The 20,257-nt window shown below is 40.6% G+C and overlaps 1 protein-coding gene across 3 annotated transcripts; it reads left to right on the forward strand.

The window, feature by feature from the left end:
* On the forward strand, positions 1-19,830 carry LOC143286850 (RNA-binding protein 1-like). Of its 3 annotated transcripts, none has more exons than XR_013055867.1 (6): positions 1-87; positions 7,193-7,403; positions 8,079-8,252; positions 9,532-10,011; positions 12,570-12,644; positions 18,209-18,271. XR_013055867.1 is itself a non-coding variant. In XM_076594686.1 (5 exons), exons 2-5 carry the CDS (start codon positions 7,207-7,209, stop codon positions 18,213-18,215), a joined length of 453 nt encoding a protein of 150 aa, XP_076450801.1. In that variant the 5' UTR covers positions 1-87; positions 7,193-7,206; the 3' UTR covers positions 18,216-19,830. The 3 variants fall into 3 exon arrangements, 1 of the variants encoding a protein (XP_076450801.1); XR_013055868.1 differs by having other exon boundaries at positions 15-101; XM_076594686.1 differs by lacking the exon at positions 9,532-10,011 and having other exon boundaries at positions 18,209-19,830.
* The last annotated feature ends 427 nt before the right edge of the window (positions 19,831-20,257 follow it).

The raw sequence follows: 20,257 nt of genomic DNA on the forward strand, positions 1-20,257 counted from the left end.
TTCCCATTCTTCCGATTGCATTGACTATTGGAATCCATTTTTCTTGTGCGGTTTTCCTCTTCAAAGCCTCATTTGCTGAGCAAGGCAGTACGTACAAGACGGTATTATCGCTTTTTCCAGTAATCTTAGTCTTTTTCATTTCTGTCAAACTGTGATTACAACTGTCTTAAATAGGCGCTGTAATGATTAACGCCATGGGGACTAGACACAAGATTAAATTTCGCAGTGACACTGCTCATCATGCTTTGTCAAGAATTTGCCATGTCGCTCATGGCGGGGTGTGAAACGACCGTGCAATGGTAGCATTGTACACTGGCACGTGCTCCATTCTTTTGGACAGCTTTATCGTTTAAAAAAAAATTGGCTTCACTTTTAAGGGTCCACTTTGTTAAAGGGAATAAAATCATCTATGTTTGGAATTTCTCACTCTGTCCCAAATTTCAAAGTTTTTTTTTCCCCGTCTTTTTTATTTTATTTTATTTTTATTTTATTTTAAATAAATGATTTTGAGCAACGTAGTTTGTGTATAGACCACCAGTGTTGTAGTTAGTTGTTATAGTACTCACTTAGTAATTTATTAGTTGTTCCCATATATAGGAAATTTGTAGCCAAAGCATCAATGTCTTTAAATAATGTGCAACATCTCTCCAACTTAAACTAGTCCAAGTTCAAAGTTACGAACGAAATCATGTTGAATGTGGTAACTACTATGCTTGATTAATTAAACATATTTGTTTTTTGGCTTGTGTAAGATTGTACATGACAGTCTTTGAGTTCACTCAAGTTCTCTAACCTTTTAATTTTATTCTGTTCAGAACATTGAGCTCTTTGATTTGATTTTATTATTGACTCACTTGTGTAAACAAAGTGAGTCTCTTTTAACCCAGTGTTCGGTTGTGTGTGTGTCTGTGTGTCCATGGTAAACTTTAACATTGACATTTTCTCAGCAAATACTTTGCCAGTTGACAACAAATAGGCATAAAAATAGGAAAAATTCAGTTCTTTCCAGTCATCTTGTTTAAAACAATATTGCACCTCTGGGATGGGCACAAAAAAAATGAAGCCTAATTATATGCAAACTGCATTTACTGTTGTATTTATATTTTTTGTATTCTCTAAACTTGGCACTTTGATCTGATATTCTGACCTAACAACAAGAGCAGTCATTATCATTTTTTTTTGTTCAAACAGGAACTTCTTTTGCTAAGCATGGAAGTTTTATTTATTTTGCAAACGTTTTGGTGCATATAGTAAAAACGGGAAATTACTCTGTAATTAATGCTAGGGGACTGAATTTGCTTTAAACTGATCTTTCTCATCTTAAACATTACATTTTGTAAATTATATTCAATACATAAAAAGCTTGGATTTTTTTTTTAAGTGTATCATTAGTGAGTCTTGAAGGCCTTGCCTCTCTTGTTATAAGATGGGGTGGGTAAGACTTGAATTGTTTCTTCAGGATCTGAGAACGTGCACCACCCAACTGGATTCTTGCCTGTGTTGATACAACAGTATTGAAACATTGTGATAAAAGAAAGATCTGTTACAGTGTTTGATTCAGTGTTTGGTCCAGTTTCTCCAAACTTGTCCTATTTGCTGGAAGTGAGCTTCAGTTGTTAGAAATTAATGGTATGAAAATGAACATTCGTGTTTATTTCACAGGGATCATATTAACAACCACTGTCTAGCCATACTTTCCTCTCAGAATAGACGGCTGGGGAATTCCACTGCTATCTTGGAGATTGTGCATGTGGATCTAAGTTTTAAATTTAACTCAAAATTGCGAGCAATGCTAAAGGCAGTCGGCACAGGCAAAAGCTGCAAACATTTCCTATCCTCCATTTCTTCAGTTGATAGCCTCATTTGTTATAACCAAACTTGGTACAATGAAGTGCCATCATATGGGTATTTTTCCCATCAGTATTTTCTGAATGAATTTTTCTTTGTTTTTACAGCTACACAGTATAACACTAGCAGACTGGTTGGTTCTGAAATTTAGTGGTTCTTGAGAATCATCTAACTAGCAAAGCTGACACAAATCGACTGTTTGTCATTTAACAAGAGGAGTGAACCTTAAGTGTTGATGGACGCTGAGCACTTTCTCTCTTTAAAAAAAAAAAAAAAGTTGTTTTTTTGTTTTGTTTTCTGATCTGTCAAGTGTCATCCTTTTTTCTTTCTTTTTTTAACTGAAATGTGATGTTTTTTTTGGGGGGGTTTAAATAAAAAATGAAAAGAATATCAGTACTAGTTGATTTTCATAATGCAGTCTGTATACAGAGAGCAATACGATCATTATTCGTAGTCTGTCAGGAGAAACGGTCTACCTTTCACACACACACACACACACACACACACACACACCCCAATCCCCCCCGATAAATTTTTCATATGTATTTTTGGTGCTTTAAAGTGTATAGATCACGAAAAATCATGTTAACATAAAAAAAAATCTTGGGACTCGCTGTCCCTTCTGGCTTAATTTTGAAGGGTACCCATCTCAGGTGCTGTGGCTGCTTTTCGTCGGTCCAAAACATTCCATGAGTTTGGTGATCACCTGTATTTTTGTTATTTGAGCTATGAGAATTTCCTTTGTTTTTGTTGACAGTAATGCCTTCTGCATGACATGCAATAATCAGAACGACAATATATGCAATAAAGTGACCACAGTGAAGCTACATGTGCACCCACTGTCTGTCACACGTTGCGAACTGTGAATTTGCCAAAGTGTTTGCAATAAACCGTCTCTCTCGAAAACTGTGCAACTTATTAGAAACAAAGTACACCACAGTTTCAAAGAACAGTCTCTTGTGATTCTTTTGAGCTATGTCACATCACCATGGGCCTATTCTGTTGTCCTCTGTAGCCGGGTTATCTCCCCTACCCCCTATTTGGCTACGACGCAAATTTAATTCTTTACAAATTCAAATTGGTCTTTTTATTGGGAAAAAAAAAAGTTTATGTGCACTTTCCACACATATGTGTGTGTGTGTGCTATCGGGAAAGCTTTGGAAGAAGCTTCAAACATGTTCAGCACACAGATCGCAGTAAATAGACAACGCCATCTGTATTCCACTCTGAGTTTGACAACTTTGACCAACTGATGAGTGTAATCCACGGCCTGAGTTCTGTTCACACAGCACACGGCATCATGCTGCAAGAAGTTGAAGGGACTGACCATGGTGGAACGTACCGCGTGATGCCATCCATTCCAAGTACCGGTGAGCAATCTCTGCATTTGACACGAGGATTTACCCGAGTGCTTCGTAACCCAGCGGAAATGCCCACCTTTTGCAATTAGGCACTGGACAGTTGATGGAGGTGAAGATGCCCTCAAGAAAGTTCAAAGTTCAAACCTCCAATGGATTCTTCTCCGGAAGTACAGCAGCATGTCAGATCAGGAAATAGCGTGGGCTGGCTTCATTTCACAGTGTGGGCAGAACCCAGCAAAGAAGACGACATTGGACTACTACCCTGTGATCCATGACCCCATCACCAGTACAAGACAGTCTAGGAGTGCTTGCGACTTGCAGAGGAGGCCACAAGAGAGGTTGGACAAGAGTATGTTATCACTACGTTTGATCTTGGGGTTTGTATGAAAGCCTGCCTGATCGTCTGGAACCATCTTGACCAGTACAAGAAGGATATCATTCTGATCAGTACATTCCACCTTGCCTGTGTGTACCTCAAAATGCATGGGAAAAAGCTGGTTGGTTCTGGGATATCTATCCTTCTGGAGGCAGGCCTGATCTCTTCTGGTTCACTGCAAGGGGTGCTGTCTGGCAGACAGTATTAATGAGCATTGTTCTGCCATAAGACAATACTTGAGAGTCTAGAACACTCGGTGCTGGAAAGATATCTTGAAATCAGAGATGAAAGACACATCATTTCCGACACTGTCAGAAGATAGCATGATCAAACTCCAGACAGCCTCATGTTTCGTCTCAAAAGAGACATTGACTGAGCTTCAGCAAGATGGAACTACCGCCAGTTTCATGGCAGAGTATGAACAGTTCAAAGATAGTCAGAGAAGGAGCCTTTGGACCAACTGCACAATTTTGGTTATCGTACATCGATCATGTATGGCTTGTCCTTGCGCTCCTTGAGGCTGTCAAAATCAACAACTTCGTGCTCTACGCACAAACAATGTCCCAAATGCCAGACCTCTTCTTCAGTTTCGATGGACAAAACTACGCACGCTACCTGACCTTCTTCTTAGTCTTCTTGGCAAACATTGACTTGTCACATCCTGGAGCCAAGGAGATGCTGCAGAGAGGTGCTTTCAGCGTGGCAAGGTCCTTCATTCCTGGCAGTCGCTGTGCAGTGGACAAGACCATGGAGGAGGTGGCGCTGGTCTCACGGGACTGCTGTCCAACCAGGATGCCTACCACAGATGGGTCAGGACAACCCATGAGAAGTCAAAGTATCTTCATGCAACTCTCGACATGGCTGGCATGGCACAAGGTGATGAGGTTGGCAGTAGACATCGTGACTTGCGTCCTTCTGAGATACTGAAGAGCGAAAGCAACGTCATGAGGGCTCAGGATGCAGTCAAAAGTTTCATCGACCCTTTCTGTGAGGAAGCCTCGGTCAAACTTATTGCCCTGTCATCTGGAGCATCTGTCCCAGCCGGCATTCAGCATGATGTGTTGAGGGCAGAAAAAACTGGTAAAGCTGTGAAGGAGGCATTCATCACGCAGAGACTGATGGCAAATGATCATTTCTTTGAACCAGTCAAGCGGCTGAACCTGAAAACTATGGTATCGATGAACAAAACCGTCCACATGAAGACTACCAAGAAGAAGGTTGTGGAATACAAACAAAGGAACATTGCCTTCAACTCCTTCTGAAGGCACAGGATGCAGGTTTTCAACTCTATCTGAAAAACAGTTGATGACATACCAACTTACTCCTGTACCTTACAGTATTGCCACTGCTGACAATTTCCGTGCCAAGACCGACAAAGCAAAAAGGTTCAACTACCTCACCAAAGATATGGAAGATGCCGCTCTACCTCCCCATGATGCAACGCTGGTTGTGATCGATGGCAATGCAGTGTTTCACTGCTTGCAACAGCTTCCTTCCAATTTCATGGAGATCAGCCAGAAGATATTTGACATGCTGCCAAAGGGAACGGACGTGGTGTTCAGCACAGACATGTACAAAGCTGACTGAATCAAAGTGATGGAAAGGAAAAGGAGAGGCACTGGTGATAAGATCATCATAAAAGGAGAAAGCACCAAGCATCGTGCAGACCGAAAATTGTTTCTGTCAAACGACAAAAATAAGAAGCAGCTCACCCAAGTATTACTTGATGTTTGGAGCAAAGATGAGAATGCGCCAAAATTCAAGGACAGAAAAGTCATGCTGATATGTGAGGGAGAAGCCTTCCTGCTGCAATCAGCAGATGAGCTGAAGACAACAAGGACGCCAATTGCAACGCTCAAATCCACACAAGAAGAGACGGATTCCAGAGTTGCCCTCCACTGTGTGTACGCTGAACAGAATGGCTACAGGTTCGTCCACGTCAAAGAATCCCGACTTGGACATTTTCTTCATTCTCCTGCACTTCGCTCTGCAGCTGAAGGACGTGGGGAACAAACAGCGGCTGATCAACGTCACTGACATCGCATAAAGCATACGGACAGCAGCACTGCACTGCCTTCCTGGCTCTTCATGCTTATACCGGCTGCAACACAACAAGTGCGTTCAAGGGCATTGGGAAAATTAAACCCATCAGAGTTCTTCTGCCGAGTCCAAGATTTGTGGAAATAATTGCCCGCCTTGGAGATACAAGGGCCATCGCTGAAGAAGTGAAAGCCGATCTTTAGACCTGTGTCATGTACGGCAGACATCATTTCACCAGTGTCAATGACCTCCGACACTAGCTACTCAAGGAGAGATGTGGAGATGAGCCATTGAACGCAAACAACATTGACATGGCAAGCATGCCTCCGTGCAAACAAACTCTTCAAGAGCACATCAAATGGAACAACTATCAAGTTGCCATTTGGAAAAGGGCTCTCAAACCCACGTCTGATGTTCCAGCAGCAAACAATGGACATGGATGGATCGACGTTGATGGCACCTTGGAACCAATGTGGTCCGCAGAAGACGTCATCCTGTTCGCAGATATGGTTGACTTCCCTGTGGACTTTCCAGACTCTGATGACGACGAAGAAGCAGCTGTCATATCCTATGTATCAGAAGAGTCACTTTCTACTTGTGCCGAGGGAAGCAACTCAGAATGATGAGGTAGAAGGTAGGGGAGATAAACCGGCGACAGAGGACAGCAGAATAGGCCCATGGTGATATGGCATAGCTCAAAAGAATCACAAGAAACTGTTTTTTGAAACTGTGGTGTACTTTGTTTCTTATAAGTTGCACAATTTTCGAGAGAGAGACAGTTTATTGCAAATACTTTGGCAAATTCACAGTTCACAACGTGTGACAGACGGTGGGTACACACATAGCTTCACTGTGGTCACTTTATTGCATATATTGTCGTTCTGATTTTTGCATATCGTGCAGAAGGCATCACTCATTCACTGTCAACAAAAACGTAAAGGAAATTCTTGTAGGTCAAATAACAAAGACACAGGTGATCACCAAACTTACGGAATGTTTTGGACCGACGAAAAGCAGCTGCAAAATTAAGCCAGAAGGGACAGTGAGTCCCAAGATTTTTTTTGTTAACATGATTTTTCATGATCTATACACTAAAGCACCAAAAAATACATGTGAAATTTATTATGGGGAGGTGAAAGGTGGACCATTTCTCCTCACCGAGTATCAGTTTGCATTTGGCACAAACTGAAAAACGAAAAACATTTACTTTTTAAGATGTGCTCCTGAAATGTCTTCAGACATTATTACATGTTGTTGTTTTTTTTTGTTGTTGTTGTTGTTTTTTCTTTAGTGCCACTTATTAACAAATGAACAAAGATGCTTTAGATAAACATACAAAATTACAACTGTTAAATTAAAAGTTGCAAACTCTACAGTTATTTTATGATCACTGGTTGGTTACAGTTGACATGTATACCATTGATAACACTGTTTAATGGTCATTTTGAATGAGTAGAAAAAGAGAAGAAAAAAAAGTAATGAAGTATTTCTTGTGATGATGGAAAAAAAATAACATAAAATCAAAATGATATATAATGGATCATGATTATACAACTTTTGTTTTCAGATCTGCAGGTCAGAATGGCTCGCGACTTAAAATGCAAGGTATATGTTGGTGAACTGGGATATGGTGCGACAAAGGAAGAGTTGGAAGAAAAGTTTTCAAAGTATGGTCCATTGCACAGCGTTTGGGTGGCTCGGAAACCACCTGGGTTTGCCTTTGTGGAGTTTGAGGACCATCGGGATGCTCAGGATGCTGTTAGAGCCTTGGATGGAGCGTAAGTTGGTGAAAGTCATCAGCCCTTTGATTCCCTGAGTCATTTGTAATTTTGTTGAAAATCACTGACACAAAAAACAAAAACGTGAAACAAAATTTTAAAAAATTCAAACATTCAAATAATGAGTGTGTTTTATTGAAAGAAAATGGAGAAACCAAGAAATTAATTATTGTGTTCAGTCTTGACAGGATTAGTTGATAATGATGGGAAGTTAGCCAATATTTTTATGGTAAAAAAAAAAAAAAAAAAAAATTAAAAAGATACGTAAGATAATTTATGGGGCGAAAAATGAAATGGAAAAATCTAGTCTCTTTATGGAAGGAAATATTTCTGAAATATTTGCAAATGCATTAGACATAGTAACCAAATGCAGTTATTTTGTTTTCTATTATATGATAATTAATATTCTGTTTTATACTCAGACACAAACCCACTCCCAACACGTACTCAGCAACCTATCCACAGACAATATTATATACTCAGACACTGTGGTCTTTATTGGGGTGGTTTCACAGTAAATGTTATACAAAAGGTATCTATAAAAAATAAAAAATGTAAAAAAAAAACAAAACAAAAAAACTATTATAAAAAATTAAAAAAAAGACCTGCCTTTTGTGATAATTGACAATGATAAATTGATATGAAAGTAAGATTTGTGAATGGTGTGATTTACAGCCGAATCAATGGAGGGCGTGTTCGAGTGGAGTTGTCCACTGGAAGACGGCGATCTGACCGAAGAAGTCCTCCAAGACGACCCAGCTTTGGGGGTGGTATGGGTGGCGGTGGTGGTGGCCCCCGTGGCAGAGGCAGTCCAGTGTATGATGACTACAGAATGCCCCGCCGATCAAGGTATAGTGAATAGACAGCCTTCTGGATCACCATTTGATCACTGCATTGAATATATTTATGACAGTGATTTCCTTTTTGAAATACAAAACACTGAAATATTCAGATGTTTAGTTTGTTATGAATTTGAATGGTTAGTAATGCTGTTTTTCCACAAAATGTCAAACTTGAAAGATGATATATCACTGTGATAAAGGTTTGGTTTATTTCAATGTAAAATGGATGCAAAAATCAAGAGTTAATAGGCAGCGTCTGTTTACAAATTGCAGCATGTCATAGTATCCAGGATTGTTGCGAAAGAACCTTGTGTGTGTCTGCTGATTATCTTTTCAGGTTACAGAATGTCGGGTGTCCAGGAGCGTTGAGAAACCTTTTGTGTGCGTCTGCTGAATGTTGATTTTTTTTTTTTTTTTTTTTTTTATACTTCCCACGTGCAAACAAAATGTCACTGACCCACAATCATCTGTGTGTGTGTGTGTGTGCTTTTATTTGTCCATAGTTTTTTTTTGTTTTGTTTTTTAAAGTATATATCTATATATATATGAAAGACATGTTCTATGTAGTCACCAATGTTGAAAGAACCAAACTTGGCAGGGTGATTTAGATAAGTGAAATCATTACAGCCATGAATTGCATTTCCAGTCACCTTTCCAACTGATCTGCTGGTAACCAGTCAGCTTTGCAGACAAGCAGGATGACAGGGTTGGAGTGAAAGAACGGGATAATTGATGTTTTGAAATGTTCTGAGGCAATTATGATTTGTTTGATTTAATTGCATAGCACTGAAGTTATAGTCAGTAATTGTAGATTGTCATTACAGTGTGACAAGTATACAACATGTGAACCTTGATGGCCTCAGTTCCTCTGTCCTACTCCTCTTTCAGTCCTTTACATACACTTATACACTGATAGATCACTGTGACTTTAAAGGTTTTTGAATTGCATGGAACTGAAACACAGAGGTACAAAGTGTTCATCTAAGACTAATAGGTATTAGTATTTTTGTAATTTATTCATTTTATTTATATAAAAAATACCAGTATTGAAAGTGATAAGCAAACAGTAAATGGAACAATACAAAGTATAATCTGATACGGTGATAGTGGATAACTATTTACCTTCCCCTTTTGTTTTACTGTCTCGTTCTTTATGGACATGGGTGGATTAGAAGATAACAGTAGTATAAGTTTGCTGTATGCAGACAAGAGCAGTTTGGAGCATAATGTGATCTTGAGAAGATTCAAAATTAGTACTGATCCAAAACTCAATACGCAAATTCCAGGATGGTCCTGATGCCTCGGCTGGCTCAACACATCGTTGTAGATTACTGTTCGGTTGCTGGCTGCCTTGAGCTTCAGCCAGCTTAAATCCCACACTGCAGGGTTGACCTCTTGGTCACCTACAGCCCTCTTCACTCCCCAGCCATAAGGTGTCAATGCACCTTGGCGAGTCCTAGTCAACACAACGGCCACGGCTTTACTGCATGCCACGCAACCATCAGCATCAGCCGTCGTCTTTGTGGCTCTGTCCGACCCTCCATCTACTCATCCACCCATCAGTCCAGTTTTAGGTGCTTTGGTCTTTTAAAAAGATCACTGCACTGCTAAATCAACCCATCCATTCAACACGTTTGGTCTTCGCTTCATACTTCCATCCTGTTCGTCTCTTCCCTTCCACCCTTCTTTCTTCATCAACGTGGGAGACAACTCTCCACCCCTTTAGCCACCAAACTGCGCATCATCTACGCAGCAAATGATTTGAGGTTTTTGCTTGAATGGTTTTTTATGAAGTTCTTGGGTTTATTTTCTGAATGAGTTATACGTACTTGTGATAACATGTGGCACAAGGTGTGCTTTACAGTGTATTGCTGTGGTCATTTTGTTTCTTGGCAAACAGGTTTTTTTTTTTTAGTTATTGTTTCTTCTGTATCTGAATAGTGCGTGGTTTAGGTTTGTTTTTTGTTTGTTTGTTTCTTACACTCTGGTACAATATTGATGTCAAGCTCATAGTTTGTGAGGTTTGTTGTCAAGATTAATATCATGTGCTGTCTATGATGGTGTCAGTTACTTTGCATTTAACAAATTTTTGAAAAGCTGACTTGCCATCATACAGGTTATTATAATCAACTGTTAAATAGTTAAATATATGTGGAAGTCAAAGATCGCATTGAACACTTACAGTACTATATAGTCTAAACTGTATCTATCTGTATGATCATTTCTGCATTTCCCTCTTTCCTGGCTATATCTTTTCTCACACCAATATACACATGCACTTACATGCAGTATGAAAAAAAAAGTCTGGTTGGTTGGTGGTTGAAGTACTAAAGAAGGCTTCCCAGACACAGTATTTTGCACACTTTTAGTGGCAGAAGACTGGAAAGGTGGTTTGTGAATAGAATGCCACTCCTTGGCATCAAGATAGCTCCGGTTTTAGGTTGGAATGTGATCTTGTTTTTCTTCCCCTGTGCATAAGTATTTGATATGGATGCTAAATGATAAGCCAGTGCACAACTTGCATGTAGTGCACTTCAACCACAGGAACAAACCACTTGCACCCAGCAATTTTTTTAAGGACATCAGGATGAGTGCACAGAAATAATGTCCAGCACTTCATAATAATTGTATTTATAAAAGAGTTTTCCATATTAAACATGCTTAGTCACACTGCACAATGTAAAATCCAAAATTGAAAACATCCATTGAAGCACTAGAATAAAAAAATAAAAAAACCAAACAAACTAACTTTGCATGCATAACCGTTTACAGACAGCCACCTAAACATTCAAGAACTATTTAGTATTTATCTTCATACACAACCGCACAATTATCACAAACAGTAAACCATACACGCACAGACATGCCAACTGTCACGATTTCACAGTATTTTGTTACATTTGATCACAGTTTGTTCCAGTCTCACACAATGATGCTAAGCTAATTGCATGTGTGTTTACCTGAAACAGCATTGAGTGGACTAATCAGCTTAATTGTTTGCCCAAACAAGAGAGAATGTGGCTGAATGAAGTTGCTTCTCAGTCAAACATCATATGTGCCCAGTGGATTATGGAGTGTTTGTATGCCATGTAGATAAAATGTACGTTTGCTGATGTGGCCAGGAGTCTGAGAGTTCTTACCAAATTCAAAATGTTCCTACTAAATTTCCTAATTGTTCCTACAAACACTTGACAGGGGTTGGCATCTCTGCATGCATATCATTCATACCACAGCAAACTATTTAAATGATGTGCATATAGCACAGTACTTAAAACCCCTATTTCACCACTTAAAGCGATTCCCAATACCACAACACACAGAGACCACATCACAATACTGAAAAAAAAAATAAACAGGAGAGAACTGCTGAATGGTGAACAGAGTAGTTGTGACAAGAAAGAATTAGAACATAAGACATTGACTTGAGCAATGACCAGTCAGATTTCCAGCTGTTAGGACTTCAGTTTGAATATTGTACAGACTGTCAAACAGGGTGAGGGAAAAAAGAAGCTTTTTTTGAATGAATCAAAGCACACAAATTTCAACCATTGCTGTTTAGCTCTTCCATCAGATTTTCATAGAAGTGTTTAAAAAAATAAATAAAACTTGTACCTCTTTGCTACCAATTTGTGAGAAGGATAGTGCTGAGCAAAAATGGCTTGCAGTTTTATGTCTTTGTTTTGTTTTAAAAGTGCAAAAAAAATTTTATTTCTATTGTTTTAAAGCTTTGAGTCTCGCTCACATTTTCCTTTAATATAAAGCACACTTTCTAAAAAAAATGTGTGCGGAGTAGTTATTGAAAGGAAAATATCAGCGAAGAGCATTGGATCCAGAAGCATTCAGAAAGTACTGTCCAGTTGGGTAGACAAATTATCCTTCCATGTGACTCCCACTGTTGGTCAAGGTCACCCATAAGGTTACCAGTTGTGAGAGCAACAAATGAACTCCTCACAGACCAGGATAAGGGAGAATTTTTACCATGACTGCATGAGAGCAAAAGCTAATACCAGCAGGATGCAAGCTCTGCTAAGATTAACCCATTTGGGAATTTTTGCTCACTCCTCAAAATCGTTTTCTTTTAAAGGAAACAAATGAATACTATCAAAGATTAAGTTGATCTTGTCTTGAACCCAGATCAATTTTCAAAAGAATGTTTACCTTCTAGTCCTGACGCATTTATTTTGCAGTTCTAAGGGGTTTTTTTATTACAGATTTAATGACTGTGCACATGAGATGTTAATCAGTAATCAGGTAAGATTTCATTTTCTTTCTTTCTTTCTCTAAACATGGAGAGATTTAGTGATAGAGAATGGTTTTCCTCCAGGTCTATGTCTCCTCGCCGCCAGCGCAGACGCAGTGATTCTGGGTCCCCAATGCGCAGACGCCGTAGTCGTAGCAGGTAGGTGTTGTTTTACTTACTGCTTCTCCTCCCATCTGCCTTTTTATCTGTATCTGTATCTTATTATCTCTGTCGTCAGACCCAGGATGGTGGACGTCGCAGTCCAGACGACGTCCATAGGGACGCAGATGGACAACGTGCCTACCTTGTTAGAACCGTTGGCCTTGGGTGGAGGCTCCGTGTCCACCCCTTCCATCCTGTGCGGCAGTCCTCAGGGGCTGCTGGGCGGGAGCGGAAAGCCTCGGGCGGAGGCACGTTGTCCGCCTCCCGCCCCACCCCACCCCCCGGCCCCCTCGCCCCGCCTCTCGTCTGCCTGGCCCTCGGGCTGGCTGAAGTGGCTAGAAACCCCCCGTACCTCTAAAACTCAAGGAGGGGAGGGTTGCGGGATCGGGAAGAGCCGAGGTGGTGGATATTCCGACTTGGTCGGAATCAGAAAAATTAAATTCTAATAATAGGTACTCGATCTTGGCCGACCTTGAGCCACCGCAAGCAGAGGAGCAGGGGGTAGCGATGGAATAGGCTGCTGCTTTTTTTTTTTTTTTTTTTAACCTTTTTAATGGCAGTGATCCACTGGAACATCCGGGGGTTCTACGCCAATTTCCAGGAACTTCAGCTGCTTTGTCGTGCTTTGAAACCTTCAGTGCTGGCACTGCAGGAGACTCTGCAAAGAGATGGCAAGGTTTTATCTCTCTCTGGTTTTAACTCCATTTTTAAACCTGCTCAACCGAAGCAAGAGGGATCGACAGGAGGTGTCGCTCTTTTTATACGCAAGTCCCTTTTATACAGTACAGTTCCTTTAAGCACCCCTTTACAGGTGGTGGCAGTCAGAGTCACACTTGAGAAAACCATCACTGTCTGCTCTCTGTACCTTCCTCCTTCCGTCCGTGTACTGAGGCAGGACCTCATGAACCTGGTCGACCAGCTCCCACAACCGTTTCTACTGTTGGGCGACTTCAGTGGACACTCCCCGCTCTGGGGAAGTGAGATGACATCAGCCCGAGGTCTTCTCTTGGAAAACCTTCTTTCTGATATGGACTTGTGCTGTCTTAACGACAAGTCTCCCACTTACCTTCATCTGTCCTCTGGAAAGCTCTCGTGTTTAGATCTGTCGGTCTGCGATCCATCGTTGGTCCTGGTCTACGAGTGGAAAGTGCACGACGATCTGCACAGGAGTGACCACTTTCCTGTCATCCTCCGCCCCACAGATGGAGAAGGTGACTCTCTGCCTGACCGCCTGAACTATGACAAAGCCGACTGGGGAATTTTTACCACGAAGATAAGAGCGGAGCTGCAGGAAGAAACAGTATTGAAAAGCAAGGACCCTGCTGACACTCTGACAAAGATCGTTTTAGATTGCGCCAAAGCAGCAGTCCCATCGTCTACCTCCAAGCCTCAGGTGCCAAGAACGCCCTGGTTCAACGCGGAATGTCGGGAGGCCCGTAAGTCTCGGAAGAGAGCGCAGCGACGCGTCTTTCGGAGACCGGAGACAGATAGCGTTCGAACCCATCAACAGCTGAGGGCGAAAGCCAGGTATGTTTTTAAAAAGAGCCAGAGAAAGTCATGGAGAGACTTTTGCTCTTCCTTAACCTCCAACACACCCAAGAAGAAAGTGTGGAGGGTTTTAAAAAAAATTAAGGGCAAAAACGTATACCCAACCTTTCATCATCTTAAACTTGCAGATGCTCTGGTCACAGAGAAGAAAGCAGTTGCCAATTTGCTTGCCTCCACAATCGAACAGAACTCGAGATCTGCTAACAAATCTGCTCGATTTCTCAAAACCAAAAACCTGACAGAAAAAACACCCTGTAACTTGTCTTCCGACAACACAGAGAATTACAACCTTCTTTTCACAATGAATGAACTTAAATCTGCCCTTAAGACCTGCACGGATTCCTGTCCATGAATGGACGAGGTCCATTATAAACTCTTAAAACATCTTCCTGAAACCTGTCTGGACACCCTGCTCAAAGTTTACAACCACATCTGGATCACAGGCTTTTTTCCACCCTCCTGGCGGAAAGCCCTCATAATCCCGGTGCCGAAACCAGGAAAAGACCCCTCCAACCCCTCCAACTACCGCCCAATAGCACTGACCAGCTGCATCTGCAAACTGATGGAGAAGATGGTCAACGGTAGACTGATGTGGAAACGAGAGACCGACGGCCTTCTGGTGAAAGAACAGTGCGGTTTTGCGCAGGCTTCGCTCTACCGTTGACCATCTGGTTCGTCTGGAAACCACTGTAAGAAATGCCTTTGTAAACAAACAGCATGTGGTGGCCATATTTTTTGACTTTGAGAAAGCTTACAATACCACCTGGAAATTTGGAATCCTCTCGGATCTGCACAAGCTCGGCTTCCGAGGACACCTGCCTCAGTTCATCCACAATTTTTTACAAGACAGACAATTCCAGGTGAGGGTCGGCACCACCCTGTCCGACATTCACGAGCAGGAGCTGGGTGTTCCGCAAGGGAGCATTCTGTCGCCGGCTCTCTTCAGCATCAAAATTAATGACATCGTTCAATCCGTTCAGAAGGGATCGGACAGCTCGCTGTTCGTGGACAATTTCACCTTGTGTGCAACTGGCAGCACGTATGCCAGCATCCAGCGACGGCTTCAGCTCTGCGTCAACAAAATCCAGTGTTGGGCAAAGGAGAATGGCTTCACATTTTCGTCCTCCAAAACTGAATGTATTCATTTTCATAACTTTCGCCAGTTCTATCCGGACCCTGAAATCCGTCTGGGAAAATCCACCATCCCGGTGGTCAAGGAAGCCAAATTTTTAGGGGTCGTCTTTGATCAGAAGCTGAACTTCCACAGCCATATTAAACAGCTGAAAATATCTTGCCAAAAAGCCCTGAACATCATTCGAGTTGTGGCACACATGGACTGGGGTGCTGATAAGAGAACTCTCTTGCACCTCTACAGAGCCCTGGTCCGCTCCAAACTGGATTACGGAAGTGTAGTATACGGCTCGGCCAGACCGTCTTACCTGAAACTGTTGGACCCTATACACCACCAAGGGCTCCGTCTCAGCTTAGGTGCTTTCCGCACCACCCCTGTGCACAGCCTGTACGCAGAGGCGGGGGAACTGCCTCTCTCCAACCACAGACTGAAGCTGACCCTAAACTATTACTTGAAATTGTTTTCTGAACCTACAAACCCTGCTTACAACGCTGTATTCAACAACCCTTTCGATAAGAAATTTAAAGACAACCCAAACTGCATACCTGCTCTCGGACTCTGCATTCAGCCGCACTTAGAAAATGCCGATCTGGATGTCGGTGGCATCTCAGATTTCTCTAAGTTCCCTGACAGCCCTCCGTGGACCTTTAGAACACCTGAGGTCCGATTTGATCTGGCCTCGTACCGTAAAGACTCCACCAGTTCTCTGGCCTACAGAACTTGCTTTTCGGAACTCTGCCACAAATTCCCCACTTTTCAAAGTATCTTCACTGACGGTTCCAAGTCAGAGGACGGAGTCGCTGCATCTGCGTTCTGTCCCGACTTCCCTGACCGGCCCTCAACGGAACACATTCTGTCCAACAGCTCGGTGTACACTGCGGAACTGACCGCACTGGTTCTGGCGGTAAAAATGGTTCTCTCTTCGAAACGAAAGAGATTCATGATCTTTTCCGACTCCTTGTCAGCCCTGGAGGCGATCGCCTGCAGGAATATCACTCATCCCAAACAGCTGGAATTTTATGAAGCTTTTACTCTCGCAACGAAGAAAGGATACAAGGTTGTGTTGGCCTGGGTTCCCGGACATGTTGGCATTCGTGGTAACGAAAGGGCGGACTTGCTGAACAGGAACGTTGTAAAGAAAGAATTATCCAGATCCTTTGTACCATACACAGACATGAAGCGGAAGGTGAACACCTACGCTAAGGATCTTTGGCAAGAGGAGTGGAACACCCAGACGGACAACAAGCTCTTCCAGATCCATCCAGACCTAAAAGAGACCCTCCCTTCGGGGGTGAAGAACAGAAAGGAGGAGTCTGTGCTGTGCAGACTGCGTGCGGGGCACACTTTTTTTTTACTCCTCCTTACTTGTTGAAGGGGGAAGAGGCTCCTCGATGCATTCCCTGTGATGAGCCTCTCACCGTGAAACACGTGCTCCTTGACTGTTGGGATCTGCATGACGTTAGACGAAGACATTACACAGCGGTTTCTTTGAAGACTTTGTTTCGTGATGTCCCTCCGTGGGCGCTGATGGACTTCTTAAAAGAAGTGAACATTTTTAACCAGATTTGAAGGTTTTAAACTATGGAAGTTTTTTTTTTTTAACTTTGGAGTGGAAAGTTTGAAGTGGTGACTCGTTTTAATTGGTTGTTTTTTTATCCTTGTAGTAGTTATTGACGCGGCGATAGCCTTGAGATGGCCTTAGTGGTCGGCGAGGCTCTAAGCACCATAATTTCATTTCATTTATTATCTGTGGGAATAAGGTACCTCGTTTGTATAGCCCTCTGCCCCCTGACAGAAAATACAAAGGGAACTTCTAAATCCTGTATGAAGGGAGTACTCACATATACAGAACAAACAACAAAAATATATATATATGATAGGCTTTATTTATTTGATTGCAGAAGACAGCTCTTGATATACAGAAATCATTATATGATATACAAGTAAATTGGGAACAATTTATTAGTGCAGAATGAGTTGGGTTTGTTTTTTTTGGGTTTTTTTTTTAATAATAATAATAATAATGTACGCACGCTCACACACACACACACACACACACACACACACACACACACACACAAAATAAAGATACCTCACCATAACAGGTGCCCATGACTGAAGGCATGTCTTGATCAATCGTTCTTAACCATTTTTGTCCAAAAAAAAAAAATCAACTTCAAAAATTCATTATTCAGAAATTTCTGAAACTAACCATATGCTTCAAACTCCATTATGGCAGGAGTGGAAGGAAGTAACGAATGAATTTTTGCTCTCTGTGGATTATGGGACTGCTGAAAGCAAAAGTAAAGGTAAATGACCCCTGGATAGTGGGCCATATTGGGCAGTTCAAGGATTGAATGGGGCACTTCTGGGAAGCCATATCGGGTGATTCAGGGGCAGAGGGCTAGATAACAAACAATGTACTTTAGCAGAAATGAACTAATTGTGTCAAGAATGAAATATAAAAGTCATTATCAATAATTGCAGGTCTGTTGGACTCCAACAACTCTTTTTCACTAATGTGTAAATAAAGTATCTTAAAATGTGGTGGGGCTTTTTTTGTGTGTGTGTATATGTGGATGCCTAACTGATAAACAAATTCATTTTTTCTGGGAATACTTTGTGGACAAAAACAAATGAAATGTGAGCATAGCAAATCTAGTAATGATTCAGAAATGATCAAATTTGGTACATGTCTTTCACACCTCCAGATGAGCAAGATTTTGGATGTTTGATGAACAGATACAGAAAAGAGAATATGTTGATAATTCTTCACATTTTTAATTTGTTTTATTTGTTTGTTTTCTTGAAACTGTAACTTAGAACTTTGGCGGTTTCTTTTCCTGTTAGATAATATTCTTTTACTGGTCTTTGTGTGCAGGAGCTAAGAAACTTCACTCATCATCCAGTCACTTGATGGAACACATCAGCTTTCATGACATCATCTTCAATTGATTCTGATCAAAATATTGAGTATTTGTGTTTATGTCTACTTTGTCTACCACTAACACCAGTTTTCATTGGTTGTCATTGTGTCATCAGTGTAGGTTGTCTGGGGTTTTGAGGTATTTGGTGTTCAGTTAATGTGGTGTCAGTGGTACATGTTCTCCCTGACCTGCAGCTGAGATATTGGAAGACATATTTCTTAGGGCTTTCTGTGCTGCCGGTTCTTTCACTGATGATTCAGTGAAGGGCTTATTCTTCATCAATTTAATGTTGTAGCTTTAGTAATAATTGATTGATTGTAGAATAAGTGTTTAGGAAGTGGATTTGTTAATTCATTCTTTTTGTGGACATTTTGACGATAACAGATCTGCTTACCAGTAGATATTATTGGGGATATTTTCATACCTTGAATGTTGATACCTTGCCTGTTAAGCTGGTGTTTTTTATTTTGTTTTTTGATAAGTAAATTTTCTCAAATGTAAATTGTCATCTTGTTTTTGTTAGATGTTACCTTTCTGTTATTTAATTAAATGGACACATTTTCTGGACAGAATCAACAAATCTTAAAACAGACTAAGAATATTGACAGCTGGTTTGTTGGTAGTAATTATCTTGCAAAATGGTTGAGTGTTCTTTTGCTTTGGTCTGTTGATAGTAATTATAGTTTAAAAGTAAAAAAATTTTAAAAAAAGAAAGAAAAAAGAAATTAGATTGTATTTTGCTTTGGTTAGCTGATAATACTATATTTAAAAAAAACAACAACAGTAGATTGTTCTCATTTTCATTCCAGTGTGAAGCATCTTTACATTAACAGATCCAGCTTGTTTTTCCCATTCTTAATCAGATTAACACGAAGCACAAATCTATAATGTTACAGTAGTCAAGAGCATGCATTTATTTTTCCTTTATCTCTGAAGCACTGATGCATAATAAACATTATTGTAAAAAATAATTTAAAAAAAAAAGTGAAGCAAAAAAATAATAATAATAAAAAAGGAAGAAAAACATCACTGCCAACCTAATAACTGCATTTGAACTTATACATTTAATGCTTGACTGATGGTCACAATGTATTATTTGATTATTGTTTCCTTGTGGGTGGATATTTAGTTATTTCTCAAAGGCTTTTGTCAGTTGATGTGATTTATAATCTTGTGTTTTGACATACGGTCAGTGTTCAGATGGAGTGATGAAGATGCGAAGCTTTTGATCTGTGTGTTCAAGCAACTTCCAATGTATTACAGCTCCACTGTGGGTGACATTTTAAGGATGGGTCCAGTTGTTTTAATGGCATATTGAAAGAAAGAGGAATGTGCATCATTAGGTATTGTCCTTTTGGTTCTTCATGTTGTCCATACGTTTTATACGGATAGATTTTAAAGTCACATCTGATGGCACATGATTACCATAGTCATTGAAGCAAGCTACATGTGTTCTGTTTCCATGTTCAGCATTTCTCCTTGTCATACTTTCAGAGGTAAATTTGAGTACATTTGTGATGAAAATGACATTTTGTCTGGAAGAAATAAAGTGGTGGCAACTTCAGTATTTAAAAAAGATTGTTGTTTTGGGGTTGTTTTTTTTAAGCATGCATGGTTTTACAAATATACATATGAATGCATGTGACTTTTTTTCCTTTTGTCACCCACACACATACACACCATTATCACAATAAAAGCTGCTGAAAATGTAACATGCAAACACATAAACTATACATCAACGATATTTTGATGATTTTTTTTTATGTCATCAATTTTACAGAACAACAACACTGAATTCGTTCATACACATAAAGCATCTGGTAAACTCGAGTTTAAAACCAAGGGAACTGAAATTGAAGGAATATCTGCAGTTCACTTGCCTTTTTCAAGTTGGAAGCATACTTACTGCAACAATGCAGTGATCGTTTTGTTTTGTTTTTTTTTGTTCACAAAGAATAAATAGCTTTCCACCAGGTTTCACTGGAAGATAGCAAACTCGGGGA

This window comes from Babylonia areolata, chromosome 10 (assembly GCF_041734735.1).
Source record: "Babylonia areolata isolate BAREFJ2019XMU chromosome 10, ASM4173473v1, whole genome shotgun sequence".
Lineage (NCBI taxonomy): Eukaryota > Metazoa > Mollusca > Gastropoda > Neogastropoda > Buccinidae > Babylonia > Babylonia areolata.